Source organism: Bombina bombina, chromosome 1, assembly GCF_027579735.1.
Source record: "Bombina bombina isolate aBomBom1 chromosome 1, aBomBom1.pri, whole genome shotgun sequence".
NCBI lineage: Eukaryota > Metazoa > Chordata > Amphibia > Anura > Bombinatoridae > Bombina > Bombina bombina.
The window spans coordinates 1,186,453,327-1,186,468,156 of record NC_069499.1 but is presented as its reverse complement, the minus strand read 5'-3'; the positions used below and the strand labels follow the sequence as shown (position 1 = coordinate 1,186,468,156).

At 39.7% G+C, this 14,830-nt stretch overlaps 1 protein-coding gene across 2 annotated transcripts in view; it reads right to left on the bottom strand.

Moving 5' to 3' along the window:
- The window catches only part of EFTUD2 (elongation factor Tu GTP binding domain containing 2), an 84,398-nt gene that overhangs the window by 42,251 nt on the left and 27,317 nt on the right, over positions 1–14,830 (bottom strand). For both annotated transcript variants that reach the window (XM_053699914.1, XM_053699922.1), the window contains exons 7-12: positions 5,607–5,642; positions 5,303–5,393; positions 4,450–4,532; positions 4,088–4,254; positions 3,681–3,805; positions 3,200–3,263 (exon numbers count right to left, since the gene is read on the bottom strand). In XM_053699914.1, the coding sequence (XP_053555889.1) occupies positions 3,200–3,263; positions 3,681–3,805; positions 4,088–4,254; positions 4,450–4,532; positions 5,303–5,393; positions 5,607–5,642 (566 nt within the window). The remainder of the gene's footprint in view (positions 1–3,199; positions 3,264–3,680; positions 3,806–4,087; positions 4,255–4,449; positions 4,533–5,302; positions 5,394–5,606; positions 5,643–14,830) is intronic.

Sequence of the window (14,830 nt, the reverse complement as noted above, 5' to 3'; positions counted from 1 at the left end):
TAAAAGATCTTGTACGCAGCGTAGAAACGCTTCCTTCTTTGTTAGGTTTGTTGACAACCTTGACAGATGAAATCTCCCTCTTGGGGGAGAGGATTTGAAGTCCAGAAGGTATCCCTGAGATATGATCTCTAACGCCCAGGGATCCTGAACATCTCTTGCCCAAGCCTGGGCGAAGAGGGAAAGTCTGCCCCCCACTAGATCCGGTCCCGGATCGGGGGCCCTCAATTCATGCTGTCTTAGGGGCAGCAGCAGGTTTTCTGGCCTGTTTGCCCCTGTTCCAGGACTGGTTAGGTTTCCAGCCTTGTCTGTAGCGAGCAACAGCTCCTTCCTGTTTTGGTGCAGAGGAAGTTGATGCTGCTCCTGCTTTGAAATTACGAAAGGAACGAAAATTGGACTGTCTAGCCTTGGCTTTGGCCTTGTCCTGAGGCAGGGCATGACCTTTACCTCCTGTAATGTCATCAATAATCTCTTTCAAGCCGGGCCCGAATAAGGTCTGCCCTTTGAAAGGAATATTAAGCAATTTAGATTTAGACGTAACATCAGCTGACCAGGATTTTAGCCACAGAGCTCTGCGTGCCTGAATGGCGAATCCTGAATTTTTAGCCGCAAGTTTAGTTAAATGTACTACGGCATCTGAAATAAATGAATTAGCTAACTTAAGGAATTTAAGTTTGTGTGTGATGTCATCTAGTGTGGATGATTGAAGTGTCTCTTCCAGAGACTCAAACCAAAATGCTGCTGCAGCCGTGACAGGCGCAATACATGCAAGAGGTTGCAATATAAACCCTTGTTGAACAAACATTTTCTTAAGGTAACCCTCTAATTTTTTATCCATTGGATCTGAAAAAGCACAGCTATCCTCCACTGGGATAGTGGTACGCTTAGCTAAAGTAGAAACTGCTCCCTCCACCTTAGGGACCATTTGCCATAAGTCCCGTGTGGCGGCGTCTATTGGAAACATTTTTCTGAATATAGGAGGGGGTGAGAAAGGCACACCGGGTCTATCCCACTCCTTAGTAACAATGTCAGTAAGTCTCTTAGGTATAGGAAAAACGTCAGTACTCGTCGGTACCGCAAAATATTTATCCAACCTACACATTTTTTCTGGGATTGCAACTGTGTTACAATCATTCAGAGCCGCTAATACCTCCCCTAGTAACACACGGAGGTTCTCAAGCTTAAATTTAAAATTTGAAATGTCTGAGTCCAGTTTATTTGGATCAGAACCGTCACCCACAGAATGAAGCTCTCCGTCTTCACGTTCTGCAAACTGTGACGCAGTATCAGACATGGCCCTTGCATTATCAGCGCACTCTGTTCTCATCCCAGAGTGATCACGTTTACCTCTTAGTTCTGGTAGTTTAGCCAAAACTTCAGTCATAACAGTAGCCATATCTTGTAATGTGATTTGTAATGGCCGCCCAGATGCACTCGGCGCTACAATATCACGCACCTCCTGAGCGGGAGATGCAGGTACTGACACGTGAGGCGAGTTAGTCGGCATAACTCTCCCCTCGTTGTTTGGTGAAATATGTTCAATTTGTACAGATTGACTATTTTTTAAAGTAGCATCAATACATTTAGTACATAAATTTCTATTGGGCTCCACTTTGGCATTAACACATATAGCACAGAGATATTCCTCTGAATCAGACATGTTTAACACACTAGCAAATAAACAGCAACTTGGAAATACTTTTCAAAGTAATTTACAAATAATATGAAAACGAACTGTGCCTTTAAGAAGCACAGAAAATATTATAACAGATAAAATAATTAAGTTATAGCATCAATCTTTGTCAGAATATACAGTTTTAGCAAAGGATTGTTCCCCTCAGCAAATGATAACTAACCCAGGCAGCAGAAAAAAAATACACAAATAAACGTTTTTTATATCACAGTCAATACAATCAGCACAGCTCTGCTGTGAATGATTACTTCCCTCAAAAAAGACTCTTGAGATCCCTGAACTCTGTAGAGATGAACCGGATCATGCAGGAAGAAAATGAACCTCTGACTGAGTTTTTCTGATGCATAGTGAAAGCACCAAAATGGCCCCTCCCCCACACACATAACAGTGAGAGGGATCAGTGAACTGCTCTAATTTAAATCAAAACTATTGCCAAGTGGAAAAAAAGTGCCCAAAACATTTTTTCACCCAGTACCTCAGAGAAAAAAACGTTTTTACATGCCAGCAAAAAAACGTTTTACCTCAATAATTAATTGTCATTTAAAACCTATTGCAAGTCCCTGCAAAATAGGTTAAGTCTATGTATACAGTTTAAAAGCCAGAGAAGTACCATTTCCCAGAAAACTGAAGTGTAAAATATACATACATGACAGCCTGATATCAGCTACATCTACTGCATTCAAGGCTGAGTTTACATTATAACGGTATGGCAGGATTTTCTCATCAATTCCATGTCAGAAAATAATAAACTGCTACATACCTCTTTGCAGATTAATCTGCCTGCTGTCCCCTGATCTGAAGTTTACCTCTCCTCAGATGGCCGAGAAACAGCAATATGATCTTAACTACTCCGGCTAAAATCATAGAAAAACTCAGGTAGATTCTTCTTCAAATTCTACCAGAGAAGGAATAACACACTCCGGTGCTATTATAAAATAACAAACTTTTGATTGAAGATATAAAAACTAAATATATCACCATAGTCCTCTCACACATCCTATCTAGTCGTTGGGTGCAAGAGAATGACTGGAGGTGACGTAGAGGGGAGGAGCTATATAGCAACTCTGCTGGGTGAATCCTCTTGCACTTCCTGTAGGGGAGCAGTTAATATCCCACAAGTAATGATGACCCGTGGACTGATCACACTTAACAGAAGAAAGATTGATTTTACAGGCTGCGTCAGATACCATTATTATAGTTAGTATTTTTTTAAATGCTTTTAAAAGCAACCAATTATAATAAAATCTATACTTTATTGCCATTAATCTCATGGCATCATATAGCAACAAGAGTAGGTCAATAATATTAAGGTACAATAAAGGCTAGGTATAAAACCTAGGTGTGTTGACAGAATTATGATTTATCGATACATTTATTCCTAGCACTATTGTGTAGCTGGTGAGCACATTTACATAAATGACACCCACTGCTCCAAATCTAACACGCTACAATATAAAAGAATGGCTATTATGTGCACACTACTTTTAAAATATACTTAGGTATACATACGTTTTTGGATTGAAGTAGATGTCTCCCCACAGGCGTTTAGCAAACTCCTGATAATTGATGTCACCTGCAGATAGAACATCATCTAATGAGAATACTGTCATACACGGCAAGGAGGAGGTAACTTTTTGACCTTTCCAAAACAAACATCTTGATCATATGCTATGATTAAGCTATAGCACAAAGCTCAGTGCTCCCCAAAAGCGGTATCATAAATAAGTCATGAGTAATCCTATTCAGTATAAACAGCCCAAAGCCTTCAAATTAGAAATATCTAACCTCTTACAATTAATCAAACTTTACACTCCCATTATGCTACTCTTCCAATCAAGTCAGACTTTCCAGGCCCTTTAAATGCTTTTCCGCAAAATACAATATACAATGGCTTGTACCACCTATGTTGGAGGCAATCCTATAAAAAACACAATTTTTATCCCTAAACATGCAACCCTATGCAGGTTTTTATTAGTCTGACATTACCTACCAAAGGTATCTGCATATATTTTTGCAAATGATCCAAGTGTAAAGCAAATGCTGTACTGGGAACTGGCAAAGCAGACATTCCCCAGTAGAGGAGAAAGAATTAAATTCTCATCCGTGGAATACATGCTGAAACAAAAACAAAAATGAGAAATGTCATAAGAGAAATATGTAGTATCCGCATGTTTAACCGAACAAACCGGAAGAGACAGTAACAGAGGGAGTAATGGAAAATCACTGCAAGAAACACAAGTGAACAGTGATCAGTGATGGGACATGGTGACTTTTCAATGAGAGGTTGACAAATATATGAGAAACAATACATAGAAGGGAACTATTGAACTTGTAATATATAATCCTGTAAGGCAATATACTGTAGGCATCAGACATTAAAACATACTTCCCACATACCTTAGGAGGCCATTAACCTCATCCACTATATGCCGCAACTTGTAATAGGCATCAGTTGGAGGAAGCTTGAGTTCAAGAATCAACCGATCTATCTTGTTGATACATACTGTAACTGCCAAGCTTTCCTGCACTGCATGCTTAATCAGACGCTCTGTGTTCAACATTACCTATGGAAAAAGTGGGGGAAGAAAGGATAACAGAAAATGCACATGTGTAAAGAAAGATATTTAAATTATATATTTTTCCTCAGTTTCCTATTTTTTGATACGTATAAAAGCTTTTGAAGAAAGAAGGGAAACTGGCGAGTAAAGGAGACAAACAAATGCATCTGAAATTATCTGCATTGCAGAGTGGAGCCTTACCCCTTCGGCTGCATCAATGAATAATACCACCCCATCAGAGATGCGTAACCCGGCTGTGACTTCATCAGAAAAATTTACGTGACCTGGAAGACACATTTAATGACTTCTTTAAAATTTAGAACCCAAACCACTTACAATTACTGTAAGACAATATGTTACAAATTACCCTGGTAAAAACTGACATTACCCAGCGGCTCTGGGTAAAGCCCAAAGTAAGATAATACATCTGGCTTTACCTGGGTAATCCTAGGATTACCCAAATGCTTCTGGATAAAGCTTCACACATATATATATATATATATATATATATATTGCACAGCAATTCCCACATCTTCATTATTTTTTTTGCCTCTGGGGGGTTCAAGGAGGGCGCCCTGCCGATCCTCTGGCATCCACCTCAAGTAAACCATGGGGAATGACCCCTTGAACTCACCAGGCAAAAAAGATAATGAAGATGGGGGAATTACAGTGCATCGTATAACATTTTAGAACACCTGCTTCTGGGTTATGTGTGGGTTGTAGGATTATGTGTAGGATTATGTGTAGGTTGTAGGAAGTGCTGAAAAAAAATGGCTGCAGATAGTGATGTCCGAGCTGTTTTCAAACAGCATTTATAGCTTTACCCAGAAGCGTTTGGGTAATACTAGGATTACCCGAATAAAGCCAGATGTATGATCTTACATTGGGCTTTACCCAGAGCCGCTGGGTAATATCAGTTATACCCGGGTGATCCTAGGATTACTCGATATCTTACTTTAGCATATATATATATATATATATATATATATATATATATATATATATATATCCACATTTATAGAAACCAAAAGTCCGAGAAGGCAGAAATACGTACCAGGGGTGTCCATGATGTTGAACAGGTACGATTTTTCCTTTGTGTCTGGAAGTACAACGGTCACGGGTGTACTCTTCATGCCAACCCCTCTCTAAAGAGACCAACATAAGTGATTAAAAAAAGCAAGTTGTCAATCATTGGTACTTGTAAGTCATAGAGGATTCTTTAAAGATACAATAAACAGTAAGCAACTATTAGCCAATATAATATATCCTTGGGGCAAGCCCCCTGTTTTTAACATTAATGGCTTGTAAACAGCAACTACAATACCTAGTTTTCTCCAGGCTTGTATACTGGGACTTACCTCTTGCTCTGTAAAGAGTATATCTGTGTAGCAGAGCTGCATGAGAAAGAGACATACAACAGGCATTAAGATAAGGAGGAAAAGATTTCAAGCTTATCAGAGGAAAAGGTACATTTGCTACCAAAACACAATAATAAAATGGACTCAAAGCCTTTACTTAAAATGTAGAAAAGTCATGTTAGCAACAGTTAGAAACTTTATTGCTAAGTATTTTTACACCCATCATGCAAATAACATAGGATATCCGCATAAATATGTTTTACCATGTTTTCATCTACTTAACGGCAAAGGGCTCTAATGCACATATATAGATCTTATATGTGTATATATGACTGCAAATACACAAATATATATATATATATATATATATATATATATATATATATACACACACATATATATTTTTATTTATACACATATATATTTACCACCTGGGTGCATCTTTTCAGCCCAGTAATGCTTTTCATAGAGTAGAACTTTCCTGTAGTATATCAGTCTTATCCCATATATCTATATATATATATATATAATTTATTTTTTATATTTTGCAAGGCAAGCACACACACACACATATATATACATACATACACACAGAGAGAAGCACACTCACAGGAACGAACAACTGGCTCAATACTATTGTTAGCCTGTTCTATGGCGATTTACCACCTGGGTGCAGCTTCTTTTAGCCCAGTAATGCTTTTCACAGAGAAGAAATTTCCTGTAGTATATCAGTCTGATCTCGCCTATTACGTTCAGTCCAGCGCTGAAACACCAGGCAATTCCTCTCTGAACAAGCAACACAGCAACCCCAGACGATCGTTTCGGCCTTCATTGGGCTTTGTCAGTGAGGTGTAGCCATATTCCTCTAAGCACAATGAGCAAGGAGTCCACGTCTGGTTTCCCCTTTTTCCCATAGGGAGACTAAATACACACAGAGAGAAGCACACTCACAGGTACGAACAACTGGCTCAATACTATTGTTAGCCTGTCCTATGGCAATTTACCACCTGGGTGCAGCTTCTTTTAGCCCAGTAATGCTTTTCACAGAGAAGAAATTTCCTGTAGTATATCAGTCTGATCCCGCCTATTACGTTCAGTCAAGCGCTGAAATACCAGGAGAACCAAGGCGAACTAAAAATATGTATGTATACCAGGGTGCTCAGAGGGTATAAAAAAACTTAATTAGTAAAAGAAAAGAAAAAAAGAAGAAGAAAAAGAAAAAGGGAAAGAAATACAAGGATGCCCTAGCCAGCACTCTCCATTATTCATGAATGATGCAATTCCATGGGTATAACCATCAGGGTGACCAGAGTCAATACAAACACAAAACAGCATTAAATTAATGCACATTTATTATAAATAAATCACATCTAGTAACAAAACACATATAATACACCTTAAATATAAAATTGGAAAGTACCAATGGCCATGACCTCAAATGGAACAATTTAATGCATATACACAGATGCAACACAATTTATTGGAGCAGTGCAATATAGGGCAATTCAAAGAATTGATATAGCATATTCCATCAGTCAATGTATAGTCACATATGGAAATGTAGGCAAGATTTGGAAAATTCTAAGAAGTTGCATACAAAGAGAAACAACTAAAAAAGTATAACTAACCTAATTTTGAACCAGAAGTAATTGCAAAATCAACCAAAGAAAAAATGTGAAAACATTCTTATATTCCAGTCATACGAATCATTACTTTATTATTGGTTAAGCATAGAAGATAAACATAGAAGTCACAATCATACAGATTTAAAAACACTTGGACCGTAACTCAAAATTTTTGCAGCACAAATATTATTTCAATGTAACCAGTTTTATAAGTGCAAAGTAAACTGCATGCAAAAATAAAGGGCTAAGCTCCTTCAATCCGGGAGCCAATTTTAACCATTAATGTAGCATTGCAGAGCTGCTTGTTATTAGCAGGAACAATCTATGTTAAAGCAATGGTTAAATTTTATCTTTTAACAAACATTAGAAATTATGCTACGGTAAGCAGATAAAAAGGAGACATGCTCCCAGAGTAGAAGACCACGTGTTGCATGTTATTCATGACTCAGCGGAGCCACCCAAGCATGTTCAACTTTGTTTAAATACCTTTGACAAAAAAGGACCTTCTTTGCAGCAAGGATTGAGGAACTAATCATGGATTATCAATAAGCATGGTAGCTATCAACACACACAGCAGGTTCTGACAGAACATACTACGTGGAAGTGGTGAGACTTGGAGGGGTCCCATAGACGAGGGCATAGCCCTCAGTAGGAAGTACCCCTGGGACATGAATAATGTATGTCTGCTCTTACTATTTTTGATCACTAGTTGCCGGTCTCATTTCACAAGCAAGCAACTATGCCACATGCTGGAACTTTAGATGTGCTACTGATTTGCTGCTTACTTAGAGTATGCTACGCTATACTATAGCTTTGACTTACATTGCTTGAATACCCTATGCTACCACTTCTATGATATACTTGTTGGTTGATACCTTTGCATGTTGGATTGATGGATAATGCTAACCTAATGCTTTAAACTGTTTTGAGCTGCACTGCACTAACATCATATGCTGCTTTATCCATTGGATTTGCTCTACCAGTGATTTTCCAAGTCTTGTCTACATTTCCATATTCTTATTTTTCTCTCTTTAACTAATTATGCATATATACATACACACACAAATACATATTTAGCAATGTATATTTATGTATCTCAATGTTAAAGCCCTTTTGTGACTTTTTTTCCCCAACAGATCTTATATCTTTGAGCCCTTACAATGTTTATAAAAAATATTGCACAAAAGTTATTTTATTAACTCCTTAACGACCAAGGACGTGCCAACGACGTGCCTGGCACGTCCTCTGGGGTTTCAAGCGCTGGCAGCAATCGCAATTTTTTTTATTTGATCGCATTTGGCAGTGAATTGGTGGCATGAAATATACCAACATGTGAAGGGTTATTCAGGGATTCCTGACAGATATTAGTGTTACAATGTAACTATCGTTAATTTTGAAAGAAAGTGGTTTGGAAATAGCAAAGTGTTACTTGTATTTATTGCCCTATAACTTGCAAAAAAAGCAAAGAACATGTAAACATTGGGTATTTCTAAACTCAGGACAAAATTCAGAAACGATTTAGCATGGGTGTTTTTTTGTGGTTGTAGATATTTAACAGATTTTGGGGGTCAAAGTTAGAAAAAACAGAATTTATGATTACCTGATAAATTACTTTCTCCAACGGTGTGTCCGGTCCACGGCGTCATCCTTACTTGTGGGATATTCTCTTCCCCAACAGGAAATGGCAAAGAGTCCCAGCAAAGCTGGTCACATGATCCCTCCTAGGCTCCGCCCACCCCAGTCATTCGACCGACGGACAGGAGGAAATATATATAGGAGAAACCATATGATACCGTGGTGACTGTAGTTAGAGAAAATAATTCATCAGACCTGATTAAAAAACCAGGGCGGGCCGTGGACCGGACACACCGTTGGAGAAAGTAATTTATCAGGTAAGCATAAATTCTGTTTTCTCCAACATTGGTGTGTCCGGTCCACGGCGTCATCCTTACTTGTGGGAACCAATACCAAAGCTTTAGGACACGGATGAAGGGAGGGAGCAAATCAGGTCACCTAAATGGAAGGCACCACGGCTTGCAAAACCTTTCTCCCAAAAATAGCCTCCGAAGAAGCAAAAGTATCAAATTTGTAAAATTTGGCAAAAGTGTGCAGTGAAGACCAAGTCGCTGCCTTACATATCTGGTAAACAGAAGCCTCGTTCTTGAAGGCCCATGTGGAAGCCACAGCCCTAGTGGAGTGAGCTGTGATTCTTTCAGGAGGCTGCCGTCCGGCAGTCTCATAAGCCAATCGGATAATGCTTTTAAGCCAAAAGGAAAGAGAGGTAGAAGTCGCTTTTTGACCTCTCCTTTTACCAGAATAAACAACAAACAAGGAAGATGTTTGTCTGAAATCTTTAGTAGCCTCTAAATAGAATTTTAGAGCACGGACTACGTCCAAATTGTGTAACAAACGTTCCTTCTTTGAAACTGGATTCGGACACAAAGAAGGTACAACTATCTCCTGGTTAATATTTTTGTTGGAAACAACTTTCGGAAGAAAACCAGGCTTAGTACGCAAAACCACCTTATCTGCATGGAACACCAGATAGGGCGGAGAACACTGCAGAGCAGATAACTCTGAAACTCTTCTAGCAGAAGAAATTGCAACCAAAAACAAAACTTTCCAAGATAATAACTTAATATCTACGGAATGTAAGGGTTCAAACGGAACCCCTTGAAGAACTGAAAGAACTAGATTTAGACTCCAGGGAGGAGTCAAAGGTCTGTAAACAGGCTTGATCCTAACCAGAGCCTGAACAAATGCTTGAACATCTGGCACAGCTGCCAGTCTTTTGTGAAGTAAAACAGATAAAGCAGAGATCTGTCCCTTCAGAGAACTTGCAGATAATCCTTTCTCCAAACCTTCTTGTAGAAAGGATAGAATCTTAGGAATTTTTATCTTGTTCCATGGGAATCCTTTAGATTCACACCAACAGATATATTTTTTCCATATTTTATGGTAAATTTTTCTAGTTACAGGCTTTCTAGCCTGAATCAGAGTATCTATTACAGAATCTGAAAACCCACGCTTTGATAAAATCAAGCGTTCAATCTCCAAGCCGTCAGTTGGAGGGAAACCAGATTCGGATGTTCGAATGGACCCTGAACAAGAAGGTCCTGTCTCAAAGGTAGCTTCCATGGTGGAGCCGATGACATATTCACCAGATCTGCATACCAAGTCCTGCGTGGCCATGCAGGAGCTATCAAGATCACCGAGGCCCTCTCCTGATTGATCCTGGCTACCAGCCTGGGGATGAGAGGAAACGGTGGGAATACATAAGCTAGGTTGAAGGTCCAAGGTGCTACTAGTGCATCTACTAGGGTTGCCTTGGGATCCCTGGATCTGGACCCGTAGCAAGGAACCTTGAAGTTCTGACGAGACGCCATCAGATCCATGTCTGGAATGCCCCATAATTGAGTTATTTGGGCAAAGATTTCCGGATGGAGTTCCCACTCCCCCGGATGGAATGTCTGACGACTCAGAAAATCCGCTTCCCAATTTTCCACTCCTGGGATGTGGATTGCAGACAAGTGGCAGGAGTGATCCTCCGCCCATTGAATTATCTTGGTCACTTCTTTCATCGCCAGGGAAGTCCTTGTTCCCCCCTGATGATTGATATATGCAACGGTCGTCATGTTGTCTGACTGAAACCTTATGAATTTGGCCTTTGCTAGTTGAGGCCAAGCTCTGAGAGCATTGAATATCGCTCTCAGTTCCAGAATGTTTATCGGGAGAAGAGACTCTTCCCGAGACCATAGACCCTGAGCTTTCAGGGATTCCCAGACCGCGCCCCAGCCCACTAGGCTGGCGTCGGTCGTGACAATGACCCACTCTGGTCTGCGGAAGCTCATTCCCTGTGACAGATTGTCCAGGGTCAGCCACCAACGGAGTGAATCTCTGGTCTTTTGATCTACTTGAATCGTCGGAGACAAGTCTGTATAATCCCCATTCCACTGTCTGAGCATGCACAGTTGTAATGGTCTTAGATGAATTCGTGCAAAAGGAACTATGTCCATTGTTGCAACCATCAATCCTATTACTTCCATGCACTGCGCTATGGAAGGACGAGGAACAGAATGAAGTACTTGACAAGAGCTTAGAAGTTTTGATTTTCTGACCTCTGTCAGAAAAATCCTCATTTCTAAGGAATCTATTATTGTTCCCAAGAAGGGAACTCTTGTTGACGGGGACAGAGAACTTTTTTCTTTGTTCACCTTCCATCCGTGAGATCTGAGAAAGGCTAGGACGATGTCCGTATGAGCCTTTGCTTTTGACAGGGACGACGCTTGAATCAGGATGTCGTCCAAGTAAGGTACTACTGCAATGCCCCTTGGTCTTAGAACCGCTAGAAGGGACCCTAGTACCTTTGTGAAAATCCTTGGAGCAGTGGCTAATCCAAATGGAAGTGCCATAAACTGGTAATGCTTGTCCAGAAAAGCGAACCTTAGGAACTGATGATGTTCCTTGTGGATAGGAATATGTAGGTACGCATCCTTTAAATCCACGGTAGTCATAAATTGATTTTCCTGGATAGTAGGTAGGATCGTTTGAATAGTTTCCATTTTGAACGATGGTACCCTGAGAAATTTGTTTAGGATCTTTAGATCCAAAATTGGTCTGAATGTTCCCTCTTTTTTGGGAACTATGAACAGATTGGAATAAAATCCCATTCCTTGTTCTCTTATTGGAACTGGATGTATCACTCCCATCTTTAACAGGTCTTCTACACAATGTAAGAATGCCTGTCTCTTTATTTGGTTTGAAGATAATTGAGACCTGTGGAACCTTCCCCTTGGGGGTAGTTCCTTGAATTCCAGGAGATAACCTTGAGAAACTATTTCTAGCGCCCAAGGATCCTGAACATCTCTTGCCCAAGCCTGAGCAAAGAGAGAAAGTCTGCCCCCCACTAGATCCGGTCCCGGATCGGGGGCTATCCCTTCATGCTGTTTTGGTAGCAGTGGTAGGCTTCTTGGCCTGCTTACCCTTGTTCCAGCCTTGCATTGGTTTCCAGGCTGGTTTGGGTTGTGAAGTATTACCCTCTTGCTTAGAGGATACAGAATTAGAGACTGGTCCGTTTCTGCGAAAGGGACGAAAATTAGGCTTATTATTAGCCTTAAAAGACATATCCTGTGGGAGGGCGTGGCCCTTTCCCCCAGTGATGTCTGAAATAATCTCTTTCAAATCAGGTCCAAATAATGTTTTACCTTTGAAAGGAATGTTAAGCAATTTTGTCTTGGAAGACACATCCGCTGACCAAGACTTTAGCCAAAGCACTCTGCGCGCCACGACAGCAAACCCTGAATTTTTCGCCGCTAATCTAGCTAATTGCAAATCGGCATCTAAAACAAAAGAGTTAGCCAATTTAAGTGCTTGAACTCTGTCCATAACCTCCTCATACGAAGATTCTTTACTGAGCGATTTTTCTAGTTCCTCGAACCAGAAACACGCTGCCGTAGTGACAGGAACAATGCATGAAATTGGTTGTAGAAGGTAACCTTGCTGTACAAAAATCTTTTTAAGCAAACCCTCTAATTTCTTATCCATAGGATCTTTAAAAGCACAACTATCTTCGATAGGAATAGTAGTGCGTTTGTTTAGAGTAGAAACCGCCCCCTCGACCTTGGGGACTGTCTGCCATAAGTCCTTTCTGGGGTCGACTATAGGAAATCATTTCTTAAATATAGGGGGGGGGGAACAAAAGGTATGCCGGGCCTTTCCCACTCTTTATTTACTATGTCCGCCACCCGCTTGGGTATAGGAAAAGCGTCGGGGGGCACCGGAACCTCTAGGAACTTGTCCATCTTACATAATTTCTCTGGAATGACCAAATTGTCACAATCATCCAGAGTAGATAACACCTCCTTAAGCAGTGCGCGGAGATGTTCTAATTTAAATTTAAATGTCACAACATCAGGTTCAGCTTGATGAGAAATTTTTCCTGAATCTGAAATTTCTCCATCAGACAAAACCTCCCTCATGGCCCCTTGAGATTGGTGTGAGGGTATGTCAGAACAGTTATCATCAGCGTCCTCTTGCTCTTCAGTGTTTAAAACAGAGCAATCGCGCTTTCTCTGATAAGTAGGCATTTTGGATAAAAGATTTGCTATGGAGTTATCCATTACAGCCGTTAATTGTTGCATGGTAATAAGTATTGGCGCACTAGATGTACTAGGGGCCTCCTGTGTGGGCATAACTGGTGTAGACACAGTAGGGGATGATGTAGTATCATGTTTACTCCCCTCATTTGAGGAATCATCTTGGGCAATATCATTATCTGTTGCATTACTGTCCTTACTTTGTTTGGACACTATGGCACAATTATCACATAAATTTAAATGGGGAGACACATTGGCTTTCATACATATAGAACATAGCTTATCTGATGGTACAGACATGTTAAACAGGCTTAAACTTGTCAACAAAGCACAAAAAACGTTTTAAAATAAAACCGTTACTGTCACTTTAAATTTCAAACTGAAAACACTTTATTACTGAATATGTGAAAAAGTATGAAGCAATTGTTCAAAATTCACCAAAATTTCACCACATTAAAAGTATTGCACACCAAATTTCAGAGCTTTAACCCTTAAATTAACGGAACCGGAGCCGTTTTTACATTTAACCCCTATACAGTCCCAGAATGAGGCTCTGTCTATAACTAGAAAGGCCCCCTCCCAGCCTGTTGTTTTACCACTAAGCCACCAGATGGCTTTGCAACGGCAAAGAGAATGACTGGGGTGGGCGGAGCCTAGGAGGGATCATGTGACCAGCTTTGCTGGGACTCTTTGCCATTTCCTGTTGGGGAAGAGAATATCCCACAAGTAAGGATGACGCCGTGGACCGGACACACCAATGTTGGACAAACTATTTTTATTCCCATTTTTTCATCATATTTTAAATTTTTTTAAATAGTAAATTATAAGATATGATGAAAATAATGGTATCTTTAGAAAGTCCATTTAATAGCGAGAAAAACTGTATATAATATGTGTGGGTACAGTAAATGAGTAAGAGGAAAATTACAGCTAAACACAAACACTGTAGAAAAATAAAAATAGTCCTGGTCCTTAACAGTAAGAAAATTGAAAACTGGTCTGGTCACTAAGGGGTTAATATAAGTGTAATATATTTTTGAAGTGATTTGTGCTACTTTTTTTTTTTTTCTTCGCTCATCTTGTAATACAAGCGCAATAGAAAGGGGGTGCAAAAGATTGCGATAATGCTAGCACCTCACTTGTAATCTAGCCCTTTATTGGTTAAATTTACTCTTAAAACTGCTTTTTATTCTTTTACCATGTTATTCTATTGATTAAAATATAAGCAGACCTGATTGAGGATTTTAACACTTTGAAATATTTGAATGGGAACTATATTCCATATGCTGGAATTAAGACATTACGGCAGGTCGCTAGTAGCCACATGTGACTTTGAGGTGAACCTGATTTTTGTAAGGACTGCTCAATTGAGAATTGAAATTGTGAATTTTATTATTATTTCTTTAATTTAGGATTGGTTCTTTTAAATTAAGTGTATATACATGATTGGATAATACATTTTCAACCTAGGAAAAACGAAATTTATGCTTACTTGATAAATGTA